A 17428-nucleotide genomic window follows, 5' to 3' on the forward strand; every position below is an offset into this window, starting at 1 on the left:
TTTGTTATTTATCAAAAATCTATCAGGAAACATGTTTTTTTTAAAAAACATTTTTATTATTAACGCCATCTTTCGTAGATGTATCACTTCTGCTTATCTTTTTTTAATATCAAAGTCTTGAATGTATTTAAATTGTACTTATACTATATAACTTTATAATAGGTTTTTTGTCTAATAAAATGTATCGATTTGATTTTCTATACACTGCCACAGACTACATAGAAAGAATTTTTGTAATACTTAGAAACAATGTTAATAAAGATTTGATTGAACATGCATTTTCAGTTTTTCCTAAAGTCTCGTTTAAAAATTTTGTATTTAATCAAAAAATAATAATAATATTTTTAAAAATGTAATATATTAATATGTACGTGCATACAAGTAAAAAAAATTTAAAAAAAAAAAATTAACTTCACGCTGTATCCTTACACTAAGCAGGATAGGCTGAATGGGGATGTTAAGACGCTTCTTTCCACATTAATATTAAGATACTTTCATTCCCTACTTTCTGCCGTATTCTTGAGGCATTCCTTGTTCAGTGGTGAAACTCAACGCCGCGCTTTGAATCGATACAACAGCGAATAAATGAAAGTATAAAAGTGCTTTTTGTTTCATCCTCCCGAGAATCGAACCCATAGCCGTCGTCTATACAGTCACTTGCACGACGGTCTCCAAAGATGAATAAAAATAAAAAAAACGGTATATTGTAAAATATATCTTTTGAATTTTATGAATTCAATATTATATATTTTATAACCACCGTATAATCTACTTTTTTACATCATTACTGATATGAAATAAAACCTATAAAAAGAAAGAAGATTATGAAAAGGTTTATTTCAAAGCCAGCAAATTAAAAAAAACTCAAATCAAGACATTACAGAAGGAAAACATTGTGACAGAAGAATAAAAAATCGTTTTTATTTTGTACATACAATATGAAGATATTACTTTTACTTTCATTCGCCACTTTATGTTCTTGCGGATTCAAAAACATTCTAGCCATATCTCAAATACCAGTGCTTTCTATGAATCATAAAATTAATGAAAATAAGAATATTTTGAACGACTCTTTAAAGGTATAATGCATATATTTTGTGCAATATTTAGTACGTGTATAATAGTAATGAAGAACTAATTCATATAATACATATCAATGATATTAAATTCTTTTGATATTACATTTAAATGAATCTTACAACTACAATGTATAAAAATAAAATAATTCACTTCTTTATTTAGTTCCTTCCATTCATAATGTTAATAAATCCAATCAAAGACACCAGCGAATATTGGCGGGAAACTGAAATATTGTCGTTAGTAAAAAACATCGACGTCGATATAGATTACGAGAAATGCGAGAAGAACTCTGATAAAACTTTAGTACATATTCCTAGTAGGCGCAATGTTAGACCAATCTGTAGAGGCACTTATGGTAAGCTTACATTAAATATAATATGAATTTGAATATTTACATTTATGACTTTAGCCATCATTATTCCGTCAAGGAAGAGAGCGGCGTTAAGTTCCGTCACTCTACACTCAATGCCTTGAATTCGAACGGAAAATGGAGAATAGTGTGCCTTAATATTCGCTCTGCTTACTCTGAAATACGAAATAAGGCATAAGCTATAATAGAGAACGGTGACGTAATTCTTAATACATACAATATTTATTTATCTATTTACTAAACATGAAATAGGTAAATAAATATTTTGTTATGGATGAAAATGAAAGTGACTCTACATTTCGTATTATGTTGTGTACAATACTGTAAAATTTTTGTCGAGAGTTTTGTGAAATTTAGGTTTATTATTTGTTCTTTTCTTTCCTCTTTTTTTTGTAATTCAATTCAATGCAAATTTACATTAAATTATTTTTATCATAATTATTTTTTTACTTGGTTTATATTTGGACAAAACCTAGCACTATTTTGTATGCAAGTCTCAAATGGGTCAAAGTCCTAAGTCGAGAAGCTTTAATATTATAATTCAATCAAGTTACTTATATAAACATACTTAAAAAATAATAGTAATTTCACAACATGTACTCATGAAATCTTTATGTTTTAGATTATCAATTATGTCCTCAATGTCCACGCTTTAATAATTTTACTGAGTGCGAATTGTTTCGTGATTCTTGTATGTAAGTGTAGTTTTACTTTAATAGTTCTTTTTCTATTTGCAAATTTAGAAAAAAAAATCAACAGCCCGGCTAGCTCAGTCGGTAGAGCATGAGACTCTTAATCTCAGGGTCGTGGGTTCGAGCCCCACGTTGGGCGACTGTATTATTTTTATAAAATTATAATATTAATTATTATTATATAATATTAATTAGCAATGAATACAGCACATACTATATTTTTAATTATGTACGTACTGTAAGGAAATTGATGAAATGTTGATATAAGGATAATATTGCTATAATCGTCGTAGCGCAAAGGGATAGCGTTTGACTGTTAATGCGATGGGTGTGGGTTCGATCCCCACTTGTTGTCGTCATGGCAGTCAAAGCGCAGCGTTGAGTTCCACCATTCAACAACATAAAAAATCAAAAAGAATACTCTAATATTTAGTAACATGATAATTGAGTTAATATCTCACAGCCCGGCTAGCTCAGTCGGTAGAGCATGAGACTCTTAATCTCAGGGTCGTGGGTTCGAGCCCCACGTTGGGCGACTGTATTATTTTTATAAAATTATAATATTAATTATTATTATATAATATTAATTAGCAATGAATACAGCACATACTATATTTTTAATTATGTACGTACTGTAAGGAAATTGATGAAATGTTGATATAAGGATAATATTGCTATAATCGTCGTAGCGCAAAGGGATAGCGTTTGACTGTTAATGCGATGGGTGTGGGTTCGATCCCCACTTGTTGTCGTCATGGCAGTCAAAGCGCAGCGTTGAGTTCCACCATTCAACAACATAAAAAATCAAAAAGAATACTCTAATATTTAGTAACATGATAATTGAGTTAATATCTCACAGCCCGGCTAGCTCAGTCGGTAGAGCATGAGACTCTTAATCACAGGGTCGTGGGTTCGAGCCCCACGTTGGGCGACTGTATTATTTTTATAAAATTATAATATTAATTATTATTATATAATATTAATTAGCAATGAATACAGCACATACTATATTTTTAATTATGTACGTACTGTAAGGAAATTGATGAAATGTTGATATAAGGATAATATTGCTATAATCGTCGTAGCGCAAAGGGATAGCGTTTGACTGTTAATGCGATGGGTGTGGGTTCGATCCCCACTTGTTGTCGTCATGGCAGTCAAAGCGCAGCGTTGAGTTCCACCATTCAACAACATAAAAAATCAAAAAGAATACTCTAATATTTAGTAACATGATAATTGAGTTAATATCTCACAGCCCGGCTAGCTCAGTCGGTAGAGCATGAGACTCTTAATCTCAGGGTCGTGGGTTCGAGCCCCACGTTGGGCGATCACGTTTTTTATTCTCTAACATTTTATAAAATTGAGCTTTTAATATTTAGATATAACCTTTTAAGTTCTGCGTCAGAAATATTTCTAAGATCATATTATGCAAAGTGAAAAAGCTTCTTATTCTTCTTGTTTGTGGCCGTCGCGTTGTGGCGAAGAGAGATATGGAGACTGACTATAAACACGAAAGTGTGGCTTCCATATTCACTCGGGAGAATGAATTGTTTAATATTTTAATTTCCTCGCTCTGGTAATAAGACAAAGTGCGGCGTTCTGATCCCCCACTCAACACGCAATGTCGCGTTTATTCAGTGATACGCTGGGAACGGAGTGCGGAACATAGGTGGGAACGATGAAAGGGAACATTATCCTGATATATATTTTAAAATTATCAATTGAAATATTTCACAATAACTTTTACAGAGAACGAAAAGTTTTACCAAATGAATATCGTACTTATTGTGATAAAAAATATGGTAAATGGCGAGCGATGTTCCTACCAGCGGACTATAAAGCGTGTAGATGTTGCGACGAATGCATCTTTTATAGAGGTTTTTATTATATTTATTATTTTTCTGTCTGTTTCACGTGTTGGTTATGGGGTCAATTCTCACTTGAGAAAATGATTACGCACATTATTTTATTATTTATTAGGCTACATGGTATACAGGTAAAGATATCAAACAATGCCCTACATTTTTTCATAGATTTTCTTATATTCAATAAACATTTGTTATATCTTTAATATTGCTTTAGCTCATTGGATGTACCTACATTTAGAACCAGTCTTAATTAATCTAAACGATCAAATATATACCAATGAAAGGATTTTTTAGTTAATTTTATAATTTCAATATAAATCATTTTTAAGTGTTAATTAACGACAAAATTAACGAAGCGCAACAGGAAGCCGCGTGCTAAGACGAGTCCCCCTATGTTCACGTTTTCTATAATATATATTTTCTAATATTGTTTTATTTATAGAGTTAGACCAATCTTGCATTGAAGATGAATATCACTTTGATACAGAAGAATATCTACCTCTTACAACAATTGGTATTATTTTGGTGACATTATATAATTTTTTTTTTCTTTTACGCAGAGGGAGCCTAGTGTTAAAACACTGCTCTCGCCACTTACTCCCGAATTCTGGAGGCATTGCGTGACAAAAACGGAAAACCACGCTTGGCCGCGGCAGCCAGAACGAGATTATAATATTAAATATTTCATTTCCTCGAGTGGCTGTCGAACTTACAATTTGTCGCGCTTAAAGCCAAATACGCTTGTGCCCCTACGCCACGACTGGCCTCATACATTTTTTTTCGGACTTGATGTTAATGCTGTTAGTTATATTTGTAAACAGAACAATATAATTTATATAAGTAATTTAAAAAAATATATAATTATTTTCAAATCAGTCCCCTCGAGAAAGACACCACATTACTCGCCTTGGTTATAATAGAAAACGTCAAATTTGACTAAAAACAAGGCTAAATCAAAATGACTATTATTATCGAACTCACGTTACCACGTAAACGACACTGTATAAGTACACTATTAAAATTTATTATCCAAATCTTTTCAACATAAATTCTTTTTCTTACATACTTTAAAAAGTAATAATATTGGAATAAAATTGGAAAAATAGGAATTTTCGTTGCAATTATTACAAAAATATCTTATAAAAGTAAAATTTACCCAATTATACTTTTATTTTACTTAGATTTTAGAGCTGGCTGCAATCCGTATTGGGGTCACCCTGAACAAGAGAAGAGGGCGCTACGTTGCGACGCTGTGTTACGACGGTGTAAATGGTTTTAAATTCAATAAAACTAAAACAATAAAGACAACAAACTGTACTAACTGTAACGGTTTAGTCGTGGGTTCGATACTATTCGGGGAAATGAATAAGTTCAATCCTTTCAACACGCTATATCTCCATCTTTCTTTTTCATCTTTGGGAGGAAAGCGGAGAACGGATTGTTTTGACGCTAGGTACTCTCTGCCTACCTGGCTAAATATGGGATACAATCAGTAACTATAACTATAAATTGTAAAAATTATATTGTTAAATTTTAAGAATTAGTGTCTTACTTTGCATATTTCTAGTGTGCTAATCATCGAGACAGTTGTCGCTTTTTTACACTTTCTGCTTATTTCGGTAGTCAAATTCCAGATTTCACCAAAATATATGATAAATTACATTTTATTTGCATTCACTAAAAACATGAGAAAAATATATAACTTTAATAATATAAAACTTTTAATTAGTATAAATAATAATAAATAAAACACGCAGGCAAAGCCGCGAGTGAAAAGCTAGTTTAACAATATATTTTTTCATTGCCAGGTGTTCCCGTATCGGTACCCGCACTTCCCAGAGACACATTGAGTCCGTGAGTGTGTGTTCAATTATCAAGTTAGTACGAAGAACTTAAGAACCTGGGAAACCTAGTGTTCAGATACTCCATCTCCCATTGAGATACTTCCATTCTATTCCTCACTGTCCGACGAATTCTTGAGAGTCGTTGCGTTGACAAATGACCTACTTGTATAAGAATATATCAGTTACCATGAAAATATATAGTGTATTGTATTAATTAATTATTGTAATATATAATTATGTATATATATTAGTTTTTAATAAAATAATAAAACTAGAAGTATATAAAATTAAAACAGTCGCCCAACGTGGGGCTCGAACCCACGACCCTGAGATTAAGAGTCTCATGCTCTACCGACTGAGCTAGCCGGGCTGTTATATATTTTCTAAATGTTACTATTGCAAGCATTTTCATTCAAAGTAATCCAAGCTTAGTTTTTTTTAATAACGTTAATTTTTATAAAGTTAACAATGGTACAACTTTGCAGTCTATTTGTACCAAAACTTTTAAGCAAAATATAAATTAAATCTTCTTCTTCGAAGCCGTCGTGGTGCAGGGGCAAGCAGCCAAACGTGCGACTCTAAAAGCTATAGGTCGTGGGTTCGATTCCCATGAACCCAAAAAAAATACACAAGTGTGTGTAGCTACAAATATATTTCTTCTCGTATGATATGGTTTTAGAGTTTCGTACACTAAGCAGAGATAATATAGTGTGTCGACATTCTGTTCTTTCTTTTTAACGCAATGCACACATTACGTAGCTTGTTCATTGGTGGAATTCAACGCCGTCCATTTGTCTGCACAACAAAGTCAAAATATGAAAATATTAAATATTTCATTTGCTCGAGTGGAAATCGAATCCGCAACCAGTCGCGTTCGTTACGACTGGCTTCTCCTCCTTATTATTAAAATAATTAAATTAAAATTTCCTTGTTTTTATTATTATTAATTCTAGTCGCCGTAATTATCGCTACGAAGTACCCTCAAATATCAACGACTGTCCTATTTCCTGCAACGGTATCGAGTGCCGAGGGGGTCTCGTCAAAGAGAGGGAATGCCTTCCGGGAGCTTTTTTACCTGATAAAGAGACCTGTAATTGTTGCGGAAAGTGTAGTTCTTATCAACGTTAGTATATTGTAGTATTTAATATAAAATGAATTAAGAATTTTGTATGATAGGTATATGAAATATTCTAACTCTAAGTGCTGGAGGTAATTTTGCGTACAGTTACAGTGGGTAATAATAATCCTTCCAAAATCTTTTTTAAAAAGATAATCCAATACAAATATTTTATCCCGCATTTAGCAGAGTAGACCGAGGTAGCCTAGTGTTAAAACACTCCGCTCCTCACCTTCTGCCAAATTCTGCAGGTTGTTTGTTGAGTACCGCGATACTCGCTAAAGAACCTATTACGTTGTCGTAATGTTAGTTTTTGATAAAGAAATCATTAGTTTTTGTAGTATTGACATTGTTTCTTTTCTTGTAAGTAACGTCATATATTATGTATTATAGAACTAAATCAGAAATGTGCAGAGTTTAAGAAGACTGTACATTTTGCCAATGGAACAAAAGAAATCGAAGTAAGGTTTTTATTAATATATTTTAACCATTTTCCTAAAAAATATATCGTTTAGTTTGAAAGATATCATTCAAATAACATTATAGATAAAATGCAAACGTAGACTCCCAGATTCCCTCTGCCTACCGTGGTATGTGCGGGATAGAGCGAGAAGCTAAAAAAATTATAATAATATGTGGGTTGACTCTATTCTCCAAAGCAATAATAATTAAAATGTATGCTACCCAAATACCTACTACTTAACTAATAGATATTTTTGAGTTTGAGTTACAACTTAAACTCAAAAATATGTTTTACCTATAGGTAGAAGAAGAATTCTTAGAGCCAGGATGCGATGACGGTCTCGTATGTAGACAAGGTATTTGTCAAGACATACATTCGATACAAATGCCCGCTGGAATGAGAAGGAAAAGGGACGAAGGGCTAGAACCATATGGTTATTATTTAATATATTTCATACAAAACCATTATAACCATCTAACAAAAATATGATTAATTTTGTTCTCACAGTATGATTAAACAAAATAGGGGATTAGGTTCTGTCACAGCAAAATTAGTGCTCTCAATCTCCTCTTTCTCTATTGGAGTAAGGCTGAATATTATGCTTATGCAATTTTTAAAAAACTTTATGACAAGCACACACAGGGAGTGTCTTAACTCTTAACGCCTACATTATAGCAGGGTATGCTATAATGTACATAGGAGGTGTGTGAAGCTAAAATAAAGTTTAAGGTATTTCTCCCAAGTCATCCAAGCATTTTAAAGTATATCATCAAGTCAAGTCAGCCTATTCGGGTCCACTGCTGGACATAGGCCTCTCCCAGGGTGCGCCAAAGCTCCCGATCCTCCGCCTTCCGCATCCAGTCGAAATATATGCATAATAAATCTAATAATCATAAAGTATATGTATAATAAATATATTGTTTGTACAAAGTGTATGTATTATCAATTAAATTATTTCTAGAACCTTGTAAGAAGGAGTTAAAGTATTTCAAAAAGAAATACGGCAAAGACGGCCATCTTCATTACAACGCTCCTCAATGTACTCCGCTGTGGCTTTATGCTCCTATACAGGTTTGTAGTCTTTCTTATTTCCTATTTTTTCTTGTTTTTTTCTTTTTGTGGGTTCGATCCCCACTCGATGAAATAAAGTGGTCTAGGGCACCACTTTATTGTACCTACTAGGGTTCTCATCTAAACGATTAAGGTGATGTAATATAGTATTGATTAATTGATTATCCAGCACTAAATGAAATTACGAATGATTAATTCTTTCAACCCAACAAACTCTTCAGATTTGTATTTTATAGTATAGATAGAAGTACAGAAGTATAGATTTGTGTAATGATATTCTTTCTGTTTAAAAATATTTTTTGATATTTTCCTATAGGTACGGTCTTTGCGTCAATCCATTTATTGTTTGGCAAACTTTCAATGTTATGACAACCTTGGGGAAAATTCGCTTTATAGGAAATTTCGTATGGCGTCATACATGAATGCTATGGTATTACCTTTTTTGGGTTGATACAAAACATTTTTTCTTATCAGTTATATGTCTATTGCCTACCCTGCAATATGCGGGATGCAGCGTGAAGCTAAAAAAATATTTTTAATTTTTATAATCTCATTTGGCAGTGCCGAAGATTTGCTTGTTACTGTGCTTTAGAAGATGGCTCCTTCATTCAAGGAATTAAAGTACCAAGAGTGGAAGTGTCTAACATGAATTGTGGTTAGAATTATAAACTAATAGTGCAATATAATATTAGAAACTTTACTTGCTTACTAAAGTTCTTCCTACGTAAGAGTCAAACTTACGTTAATTACTTATTTAAGGTAAACTTGGCAGCACTTCATAAATAGCTAGACATTGCGGTTGACGCAACACCGGGGGTGCTATGTCGGTTACCTCCTCGTGGAGCACCCTGGGCAACGGGACGGGCAGCAGCATCACAGTCGTGGTGCTGCTGCTCGTCGCGGCTAATAGACCGACACGCGGGAATGCGCTCCGGCGCTCTGTATTGTAAGAGTTGTCCCGTGAGCGCAATATAGGGAGGGACCCCTATGATGGCTCCGCGCGTACGCGCTAGGTCATTGTGGAGGTATGGCGGGTTCGGCGTGCGCTTATCCCGCCGTCGGACAGAGCAGTGCTCTCCGTCCTTTTCGTAATCCCGTGAGCGGTGTCTGTGGTCATGTCTCGCGGCCACGCATGGGACCGAGGTCTTGCCTTCACCGGCCGGACCGCGAGGAAGAAAACCTCTATAAAAAATTACCCCAACCCAAGCGGCGAAGCAGCGCGAGGGGTGCATGGCTGATGGGATGTTCAGTCGCTACTGCTGGTCCCGCCAGGGTACCTGCCGAAACCCGTGGCGTATTAGGCTTATCCAAGTACAGGGGGCACTACTTGGATGGACTGTTTTTCCCCCATACTCGTGGGAACTATATGGAAAGCAATAAATCAAACCCAACAAACGACGATAACGTGGGAGTTTTAGAGTCCGCTTCGGACTCGAGAGTTATACGGAATATACGGTACAAGCGCAAGACCACGAAAAACAACTCTGGTTCGGAAACCGAGGCAACGCCTGGCGCCAAATGCCATACGGCGAAGAGAGGCAGGCCTCCGAAAGCTCGCGGAGTTGAAACAGCTCGTGCTCGAAAAGAACAGAGGAACCGTGCAGAAAAAGCACGGGAGAAAGGCTACGATTTTGAAAGGAGTCTCTCAGACTGGACTAGACAAAACAAGTCTGCTCAGACGACGGATGCAGAGAGCGATTCGGCGGTCGAAGGTAGAAGGGATACTTCCCTGTGTTCAGCTGAGGACTTGCGCATGTATGCGGGACAAAGTGTGGCGTCCGTTCTGGAAGTAGCGACGAAGTCTGGCCATCTTAAGGGCACATATGTGCGCAAACTTAAGGACGCTGCTGCAGTCTTCAATGACATAATCGAGGCACTCATCTCTCGTACTGAGAGCGAAGAAATGCGCCGTGTGCGCGAGGAAAATTTGCGCCTCACTGGGGAAGTGGAGAAACTTCGAACGAAGCTCCAGTCTCAAAGAAATGATGTGCAAGGCTTGAGGTCAACGGATAAGCAAAAGTCGCCCCAAGCGGTCCCTACGCCGATTCACAGTATCAGAGAGGAAGTTCTTGAAGAGCTGAAGCGTACAATAGTCACTACTGTGGGAACTTTAATCGACGCGCGTTTTGCCAGCATCGAAAAACGTCTTTTGCCGGTAAGACCTTTACGTCCTCCACTAGCTCATGAGCGGCGTCAAAGAGAGACAAACAAGGCAACTACGGCGAATCTAGTGGAAGAGGAGGCTGAAGTCAGACGCAGACCACGTCAGACGACTACAGTCAGGGAAGATGCGCCAATATCTGGCCCAGAGGCAGATTTAAGGGTCACAGCCGACGAGGATATGGAGGTGGAAGGTGGGTCTTGGTCCACTGTAGTTAAGAGAAGTAGAAAAGGAAAGAAATCTTCCTCTAACAACCACTCTGCGGTTAAAACGACGACATCAACAACTGCGAAGAAACAGCTGTCCAGGCCTAAGGTAGCCAAACAACCGCGCACCAAGGCAGTTATGGTTACATTGACCACAGACGCGATACGGAAAGGAGTTTCTTATGCTCAAGCCCTAGAGCGAGCGCAGCAGAGTGTCAATTTAGTGCAGCTGGGTATCACCGAGGGCCTTACGGTGCGCCAGACAATGTCAGGAGCCCGGTTATTGGAACTGTCTGCATCGCACTCAGCAGAGCATGCGGACATGTTAGCTGAGCGACTGAAAGTAGTGCTAGAAGGAGTGGCTGTAGTCACCAGGCCACAAAAAATCGCTTCCATGAGATTAGTGGGCCTAGACGATTCGGTTACTAAAGAAAAGGTGGTGGAGGCAGTTGCGTGTACCGGCGGCTGCCCAGTTCAAGCCGTTACTGTCTCTGACTTACTCCGTGGACCTAGAGGAATGATTTCAGCTGTGGTGCGATGCCCATGTGAGTCAGCCAAAACTGTAGTGGAGAAGGGACGGATTTTGGTGGGGTGGAGCTCGGCTAAGGTCCAAGTTCTGGAGGAACGGCCTATGCGCTGCTTTAGATGCCTATCGCTAGGTCACACAAGGCCGCGGTGTCCCTCAGCAGTTGTGAGAGAGCACTTATGCTTCCGTTGCGGCTGTGAGGGGCACAAGCTACAAACTTGTCGAGCCACACCGCGATGCGTGGTATGCTCCGACGCAAAAAGGCCAGCAGGGCATATAATGGGTAGTGCAGATTGCCACCCACCACCTATCAAAGGGACAGAGGCTTCAAGCATTGAGGTCTCCCCTGGAATCCGAGGCTGTCAAGCCCAAGAAGAAAATGCCATGTCATAATGGACCGACGACGAGTACATTTCTTACAGGCGAACGTCAATCACTCTACTGGAGCTCAGGACTTACTTGTTCAATCCATAGCAGAGTGGTCTGTCGACATTGCCGTAGTCTGTGAACCATACCTGGTCCCTGATAATACCAATTGGATCGGTGACCTAGATGGCTCCGTCACCGTCGTTTCCGGTGGCAATAACGGATCTACCCTCACACCCCTAGAAAGGGGTTCCGGATACGTTGTTGCAGGGTGGAGTAATTATGTCATCGTTGGTATATATTTCTCTCCGAACCGAAGCTTGGCGGAATTTGAGACATTTCTTGACTCCGTCAGAGCTGCAATCTGCCGACAGTCACATGGAAAAATTTTGGTCCTCGGCGACTTCAACGCCAAGGCTCGGGCGTGGGGCAATCCCACCTCTAACAGTAAGGGAGAAGCGGTCCAGGTGTGGGCTTTGCTTTCCGGGCTGTCCTTGCTCAACATAGGGTCAGCGTTTACTTGCGTGCGACACAATGGAGGTTCTGTGGTGGATCTTACATTTGCCACCCCAGCTGTCGCGCGTAATGTAACAAATTGGAGAGTTGAGAAGGAGGTGGAGACCTTGTCAGACCATCGTTATATCAGGTTCGAGGTCTCCCCTCAGCCAGTAGTAGTATCCCGGCCAGTAGGTCCGATACGAAGATGCCCGAGATGGGCTCTTAGTCGGCTCAACGTAGACATGGTTAAAGAGGCGGCCATTGTTGCAAATTGGTGCTATCAGGGTACTATGGAAGAGACTGACTTCAGTGTCGATGTATTAGCGGGTCGAATGTGTGACATCATGAAGACTGTGTGCGATGCGGCCATGCCAAGGGCTCGACGAGGTCCAGTCCGTCGCCAAGTATACTGGTGGACGCCCGAAATTGCGAATCTGCGGAAGGCATGTCACCGAGCCCGACGAGCATACATTAGGTGCAGAAGAAGAAACGGTTTGGACCCTGTGCTCGAAAGTCACCTAAAAACCGTTTACAGGGAAAAGAAGAAGTCTCTGCAGCTCAGCATTGACCTAGCGAAGCGTCTTGCGCGTGAAGAGTTGCTGACAGGATTAAACAGAAATCCATGGGGACGTCCATATCTCGCTGCGCGGAAAAAATTGCGTGTGCATGGCCCTCCAGTGACGGAGACCCTACCCCCAGCCTTCTTGCAGTATATTGTTGCGCAGCTCTTTCCGGAGCCGCCTGAATTTATTCCACCGAGGATGGCTCCTGTCTCAATCCACGATGGAGAAATAGAAGTACCCGCCATTTCTGAAGAGGAAATGAAGATGGCGCTTGTTAGATTGAGGTCCAAAAAGACAGCCCCAGGACCTGATGGAGTTCCAGGGAAAGTACTAAGTCTTGCACTGGAGTACCTAGGAAATAATCTTCGGGTACTGTTTGACCATTGCCTATTGTCTGGGAAGTTCCCGAAGATCTGGAAGGAGGGAGGGCTATGCTTGTTGCGCAAAGAGGGTCGCCCACCTGATTCATCTTCCGCATACAGGCCCATCGTGTTGCTTAATGAGACGGGCAAGATCTTGGAAAAGATCGTTGCCGCGCGTCTTACACAGCATCTAAAGGAGGTAGGACCGGGCCTCTCAGAGGCTCAGTTCGGGTTCAGGGCCGGTCGTTCTACAATTGACGCCCTGAACGCCCTGAAGGCACGGTCATTGGCTGCTACGGCAGAAGGGGACGTTCTTCTCGCCGTATCCTTAGATGTGGTCAATGCTTTTAATAGCTTGCCGTTCGAGACGTTACGAGAGGCGCTTCGTTATCATGGTGTGCCTTTCTATCTCCGGCGGTTATTAAATAACTACCTTCAAAATAGAGTGGTGTTATGGACGGATAGTGACGGTCAAATCGGTCGTCGAAGGGTGGGTTGCGGAGTGCCACAGGGGTCGGTTTTAGGCCCGATACTGTGGAATCTCGGATACGACTGGCTCCTACGTTGTCGCCTGCCCCCCGGTATGGGCGTCATCTGTTACGCCGATGACACACTTGTTACCGCCCGGGGAGGGAATTACAGTGAGGCAGCACGTTTAGCTGAAGTCGGCATCCACCACGTCGTCGATCGCATTAAAGCACTGGGCCTGAGGATTTCCAGTGTAAAAACGGAAGCTCTGCTTTTTCATGGACCGCGCAAGGGGCCTCCCCGTGGAGCCACTCTACGTATACAGGGGCAGGATGTGGAAATTCGAGGTCAGATGAAATATCTGGGTCTGACCCTGGATAGTCGATGGTCGTTTGCTTCACACTTCGCTCAGCTTGTGCCGAAGCTTGTGAACACCGCCGGGGCCCTCGGTAGGCTATTACCGAATGTCGGAGGACCTGATGCCACATGCCGACAGCTTTATGTTGGCGTGTTGAGGTCTATGGCGCTATACGGTGCTCCTGTGTGGGCTGAATCTCTTACCGCTCGCAACAGGATCCAATTGCGAAAAGCGCAGCGGGTCATAGCGGTAAGAGCTATTCGGGGTTACCGTACTGTGTCATGGACGGCGGCTACTCTCCTGGCGGGCGATCCTCCTTGGGAGTTACAGGCGGAGGTACTGGCTAGAGTTCACGCATTCCGTATAACTGAGCGGTCGCGAGGTGAACGACCATCGACAGAGGATATCGTGCGGATCAGGAGAAGAGCCGATGAAGCCCTGATGCGGCGATGGGAGTTGGACTTGAGGTCTCCGGCGGCAGGTTTGGTGACGGTGGAAGCTGTTCGCCCCCACCTTAAACGCTGGGTCCAAAGAAACTTTGGGGTTTTGACATTCCGACTGGTGCAGGTACTAACAGGGCACGGTTGCTTTGGTAAATACCTGCACCAGATTGCACGTCGGGAGGTATCACCAGCGTGTTACGAGTGCAATGCGCCGGTGGATTCGGCGCATCACACACTGGCCGAATGCTCTGCTTGGGCCCCACAGCGCCATGTGCTGATGGATGTAGTCGGTAGAGATCTCTCACTGTCAAGTGTGGTGGGGGCCATGCTAGATAGTGAGAGGCACTGGTCTACCATGGTCTCCTTTTGCGATTCTGTGATGGCATTAAAGGAGGCCGCGGAGCGGGAGCGCGAGTCCGGCGCAAATGCAGGCCCGCTCCGTCGTCGCAGGTTAGGGAATAGGAGAAGGCAGTACGCTCATCTCCAACTCCCCTTACCCTAGAGAGTCACCTATAATATGACGGTGGTCCGCTACAGGCGGGCTTTCCACCGAGTCGCCGTAGTGGAATGCGTGAGCGATCCTGCGGCGTCTTGCTTAGGTGGGTAGGTCTCGCTGGGTTTTAGTGGGTAGTATCGGGTTCATTCTCCGGTGAGCCCCACAGTACCGCTCTGTCGGTCTGCGTAAACTGCATTTCCCAGCGTTAAAAAAAAAAAAAAAAAAAAAAAAACACCGAGTTTTTATGAAGTTAATTTATTTTCCCGATTGGAAATGAACCCATAACTAGTTTACAGACACCCTTTTTAACATAATTTTTATATAGTTTTGTATTTAAATATTATATTTTCTAATAAAGATTGTGTTCGGGAAAAATGTCGCACGGGTTCAGATATAGAGTGCGATGGATACGGCAACTATAAGGAAGTGGTGTTCGCGTCTCACGACGACAGGCAAAAAGCTGATATTCAAATGGGCAGAAGTATGCTTAATAATAATATATCTTAAACATCCACAGAATATAACAGAACACACATCAATATACACTTTTCTGGTTCATGTTTTTCTTGCATACTATACATATACCGTTTGTATTCGAGTGCTTTTCGTGGTGAGTTGCAGAACTCAACGCCGCGTTTGATCTTGTTACCAGAAAGAGGAAATTAAAATAATTCCTCCTATTGTGGAGAGAACTCACAACCATGTTGCGAGTTTCACAACCACTGCGTTACGGCGGACGCGTCTAATAAACATTTATATTTAAATTTTCTTTCATTTTGAAGATTCACTTCTTTACTTTTAACTAGACAATGGAAAACGTTAAATCACACCTTGTTAAACAACTCGTGAACTAAAGTCATGTTTACACGAGGAAACGTAAACATGGTTCACTTTGATTATGTTGGTGTGTTGGAAAATCCAATTTGATCTAGTAAATCTACATTTTCATCAAACAATCAATATACAGGGATAAGTAATACATATATATAAAGGAACAGTGTCAGGCTAAACACATGGATTGCGGATTCTATCCTCACTTGGGGGGATTGAATTATTTTCATTTATCGGGAAGTTTCACGCTACTTACTTCCCATAATAAAAAATAATACCAAATACCTAGGCCAAATTAAAAATAAAGATTTTTGATATTTACTTTTTACAGCACCCTTCGCTCAAAATCGAGTGCAAAGGACTGGATACGAAGCGGCAATGCCTACTAAATCAATGTTCTAAATAAAATAATACGAAACGAAATATGGAAAACTAAAAAAAATAGATTATAATCTTTTCTGTCGTGGTTTTATTTCTCGTTCATTTTTTTTTGTAAATATAGTAGTGTGTGGATGTTTCATTACATATGTGAGTTTGTTTTAATATTTGAATGTAGAATAGACACGTGTTAATTTATCATCATCCTTAATTATATTTATTTTTATAAAATATTTAAAGTATATATGTACAGATAATATTTTTCATTATTTTACTATACCTTGTGCAGAAGAATATCAGATTATTATTGTAATATCAGAATTAATTTTAAAAGAAAATTTTCCTATAGGCGCGGTTTTCTTAAATACTGCTAAGTTGTAAATTGAAATATACATTACGTCTAATTTTTTTTTCAATGTCACTAAAATATTCTTAGATAAGCTTGTTACAATTTATTTACGTTGTTAGCATCTCTATAGAGAGATGTTCAATACTTACGTTGCCTAAAAATATTTGCTACTAATGTCCATTTGGCAAGATGGAATACTAGTTGTCCAATATTTTTAACATCTATTACAATTTTATGAAATAACTAAGGAAAGGAAAATATTTAATAAATAATATAAAAAAAGCTATGAATGATATCGTGATTCGAACCCGCAAGTCTTGCCTGCCGTTCCCCCTCATAATTTCCGCGCATGCGCTTTGCGAATTACAACAGCTGATACTATTATATCAATAATATAACCTATTTTTGTAATATTTGTTGTTTTTTCAGTGAAGCTTTTGTATTTTGAAAGTGAAATTGTTAGTTTTCTAATAACCTTCACCTAACAGCTGAAGCGAGTATTTCTGTGCGCATTTGTGACGCCAGTGTCACGTTACGGTAATAATGGTGTTGCCAGATTGCGAGAATTGCTTGGATTTACGGGAAAATTGTTGTCTTATTTTGCTTAATTAAAACTTTTATGCAATTTTGCAAGTAGTAATAAAATTAGTTTATATATATAATGAAGTCTGTATATTATAAAAATTATTTTTATATAAAATACTTAAATAATAATATAATAATTATCAGTAAGATGTATATATTACCGGTGTGTATTTATATTACCATAAATGACATTTACTTATTATGGAAATTAGTGATATTTCAACTCACAACCGTCGCGTTTACAGACACACTCTTGTGCTCCTGCCCGACGACCTGATCTACCACATCGGCTTATATATAATGTATATTATATGAAATATTTATTTTTCCTTG

General features: G+C 39.3%; 1 protein-coding gene and 5 non-coding genes across 6 annotated transcripts; 5 read left to right on the forward strand and 1 right to left on the reverse strand.

Annotated features, from left to right (window-relative positions):
* The first annotated feature begins 938 nt into the window (after nucleotides 1-938).
* Nucleotides 939-16185, forward strand: LOC146533542 (uncharacterized). Its single transcript, XM_085195336.1, has 14 exons — nucleotides 939-1079; nucleotides 1243-1435; nucleotides 2073-2145; nucleotides 3892-4019; nucleotides 4453-4524; nucleotides 5192-5275; nucleotides 5819-5864; nucleotides 6808-6977; nucleotides 7365-7432; nucleotides 7735-7867; nucleotides 8396-8505; nucleotides 9067-9160; nucleotides 15311-15433; nucleotides 16115-16185. The coding sequence occupies exons 1-14, from the start codon at nucleotides 939-941 to the stop codon at nucleotides 16183-16185; spliced, it is 1506 nt and encodes a 501-aa protein (XP_085051462.1).
* TRNAK-CUU (transfer RNA lysine (anticodon CUU)) lies at nucleotides 2209-2281 on the forward strand. The gene has a single exon. It is a non-coding gene; the product is annotated as a tRNA-Lys (tRNA).
* TRNAK-CUU (transfer RNA lysine (anticodon CUU)) lies at nucleotides 2605-2677 on the forward strand. The gene has a single exon. It is a non-coding gene; the product is annotated as a tRNA-Lys (tRNA).
* Nucleotides 3001-3073, forward strand: TRNAK-CUU (transfer RNA lysine (anticodon CUU)). The gene has a single exon. It is a non-coding gene; the product is annotated as a tRNA-Lys (tRNA).
* On the forward strand, nucleotides 3397-3469 carry TRNAK-CUU (transfer RNA lysine (anticodon CUU)). The gene has a single exon. It is a non-coding gene; the product is annotated as a tRNA-Lys (tRNA).
* On the reverse strand, nucleotides 6152-6224 carry TRNAK-CUU (transfer RNA lysine (anticodon CUU)). Its single transcript has one exon. It is a non-coding gene; the product is annotated as a tRNA-Lys (tRNA).
* Nucleotides 16186-17428: the final 1243 nt, after the last annotated feature.

The sequence above is a fragment of the Heliconius melpomene genome, chromosome 12 (assembly GCF_056956725.1).
Source record: "Heliconius melpomene rosina isolate 202511_hmr_F chromosome 12, ASM5695672v1, whole genome shotgun sequence".
In the NCBI taxonomy this organism is placed as follows: domain Eukaryota; kingdom Metazoa; phylum Arthropoda; class Insecta; order Lepidoptera; family Nymphalidae; genus Heliconius; species Heliconius melpomene.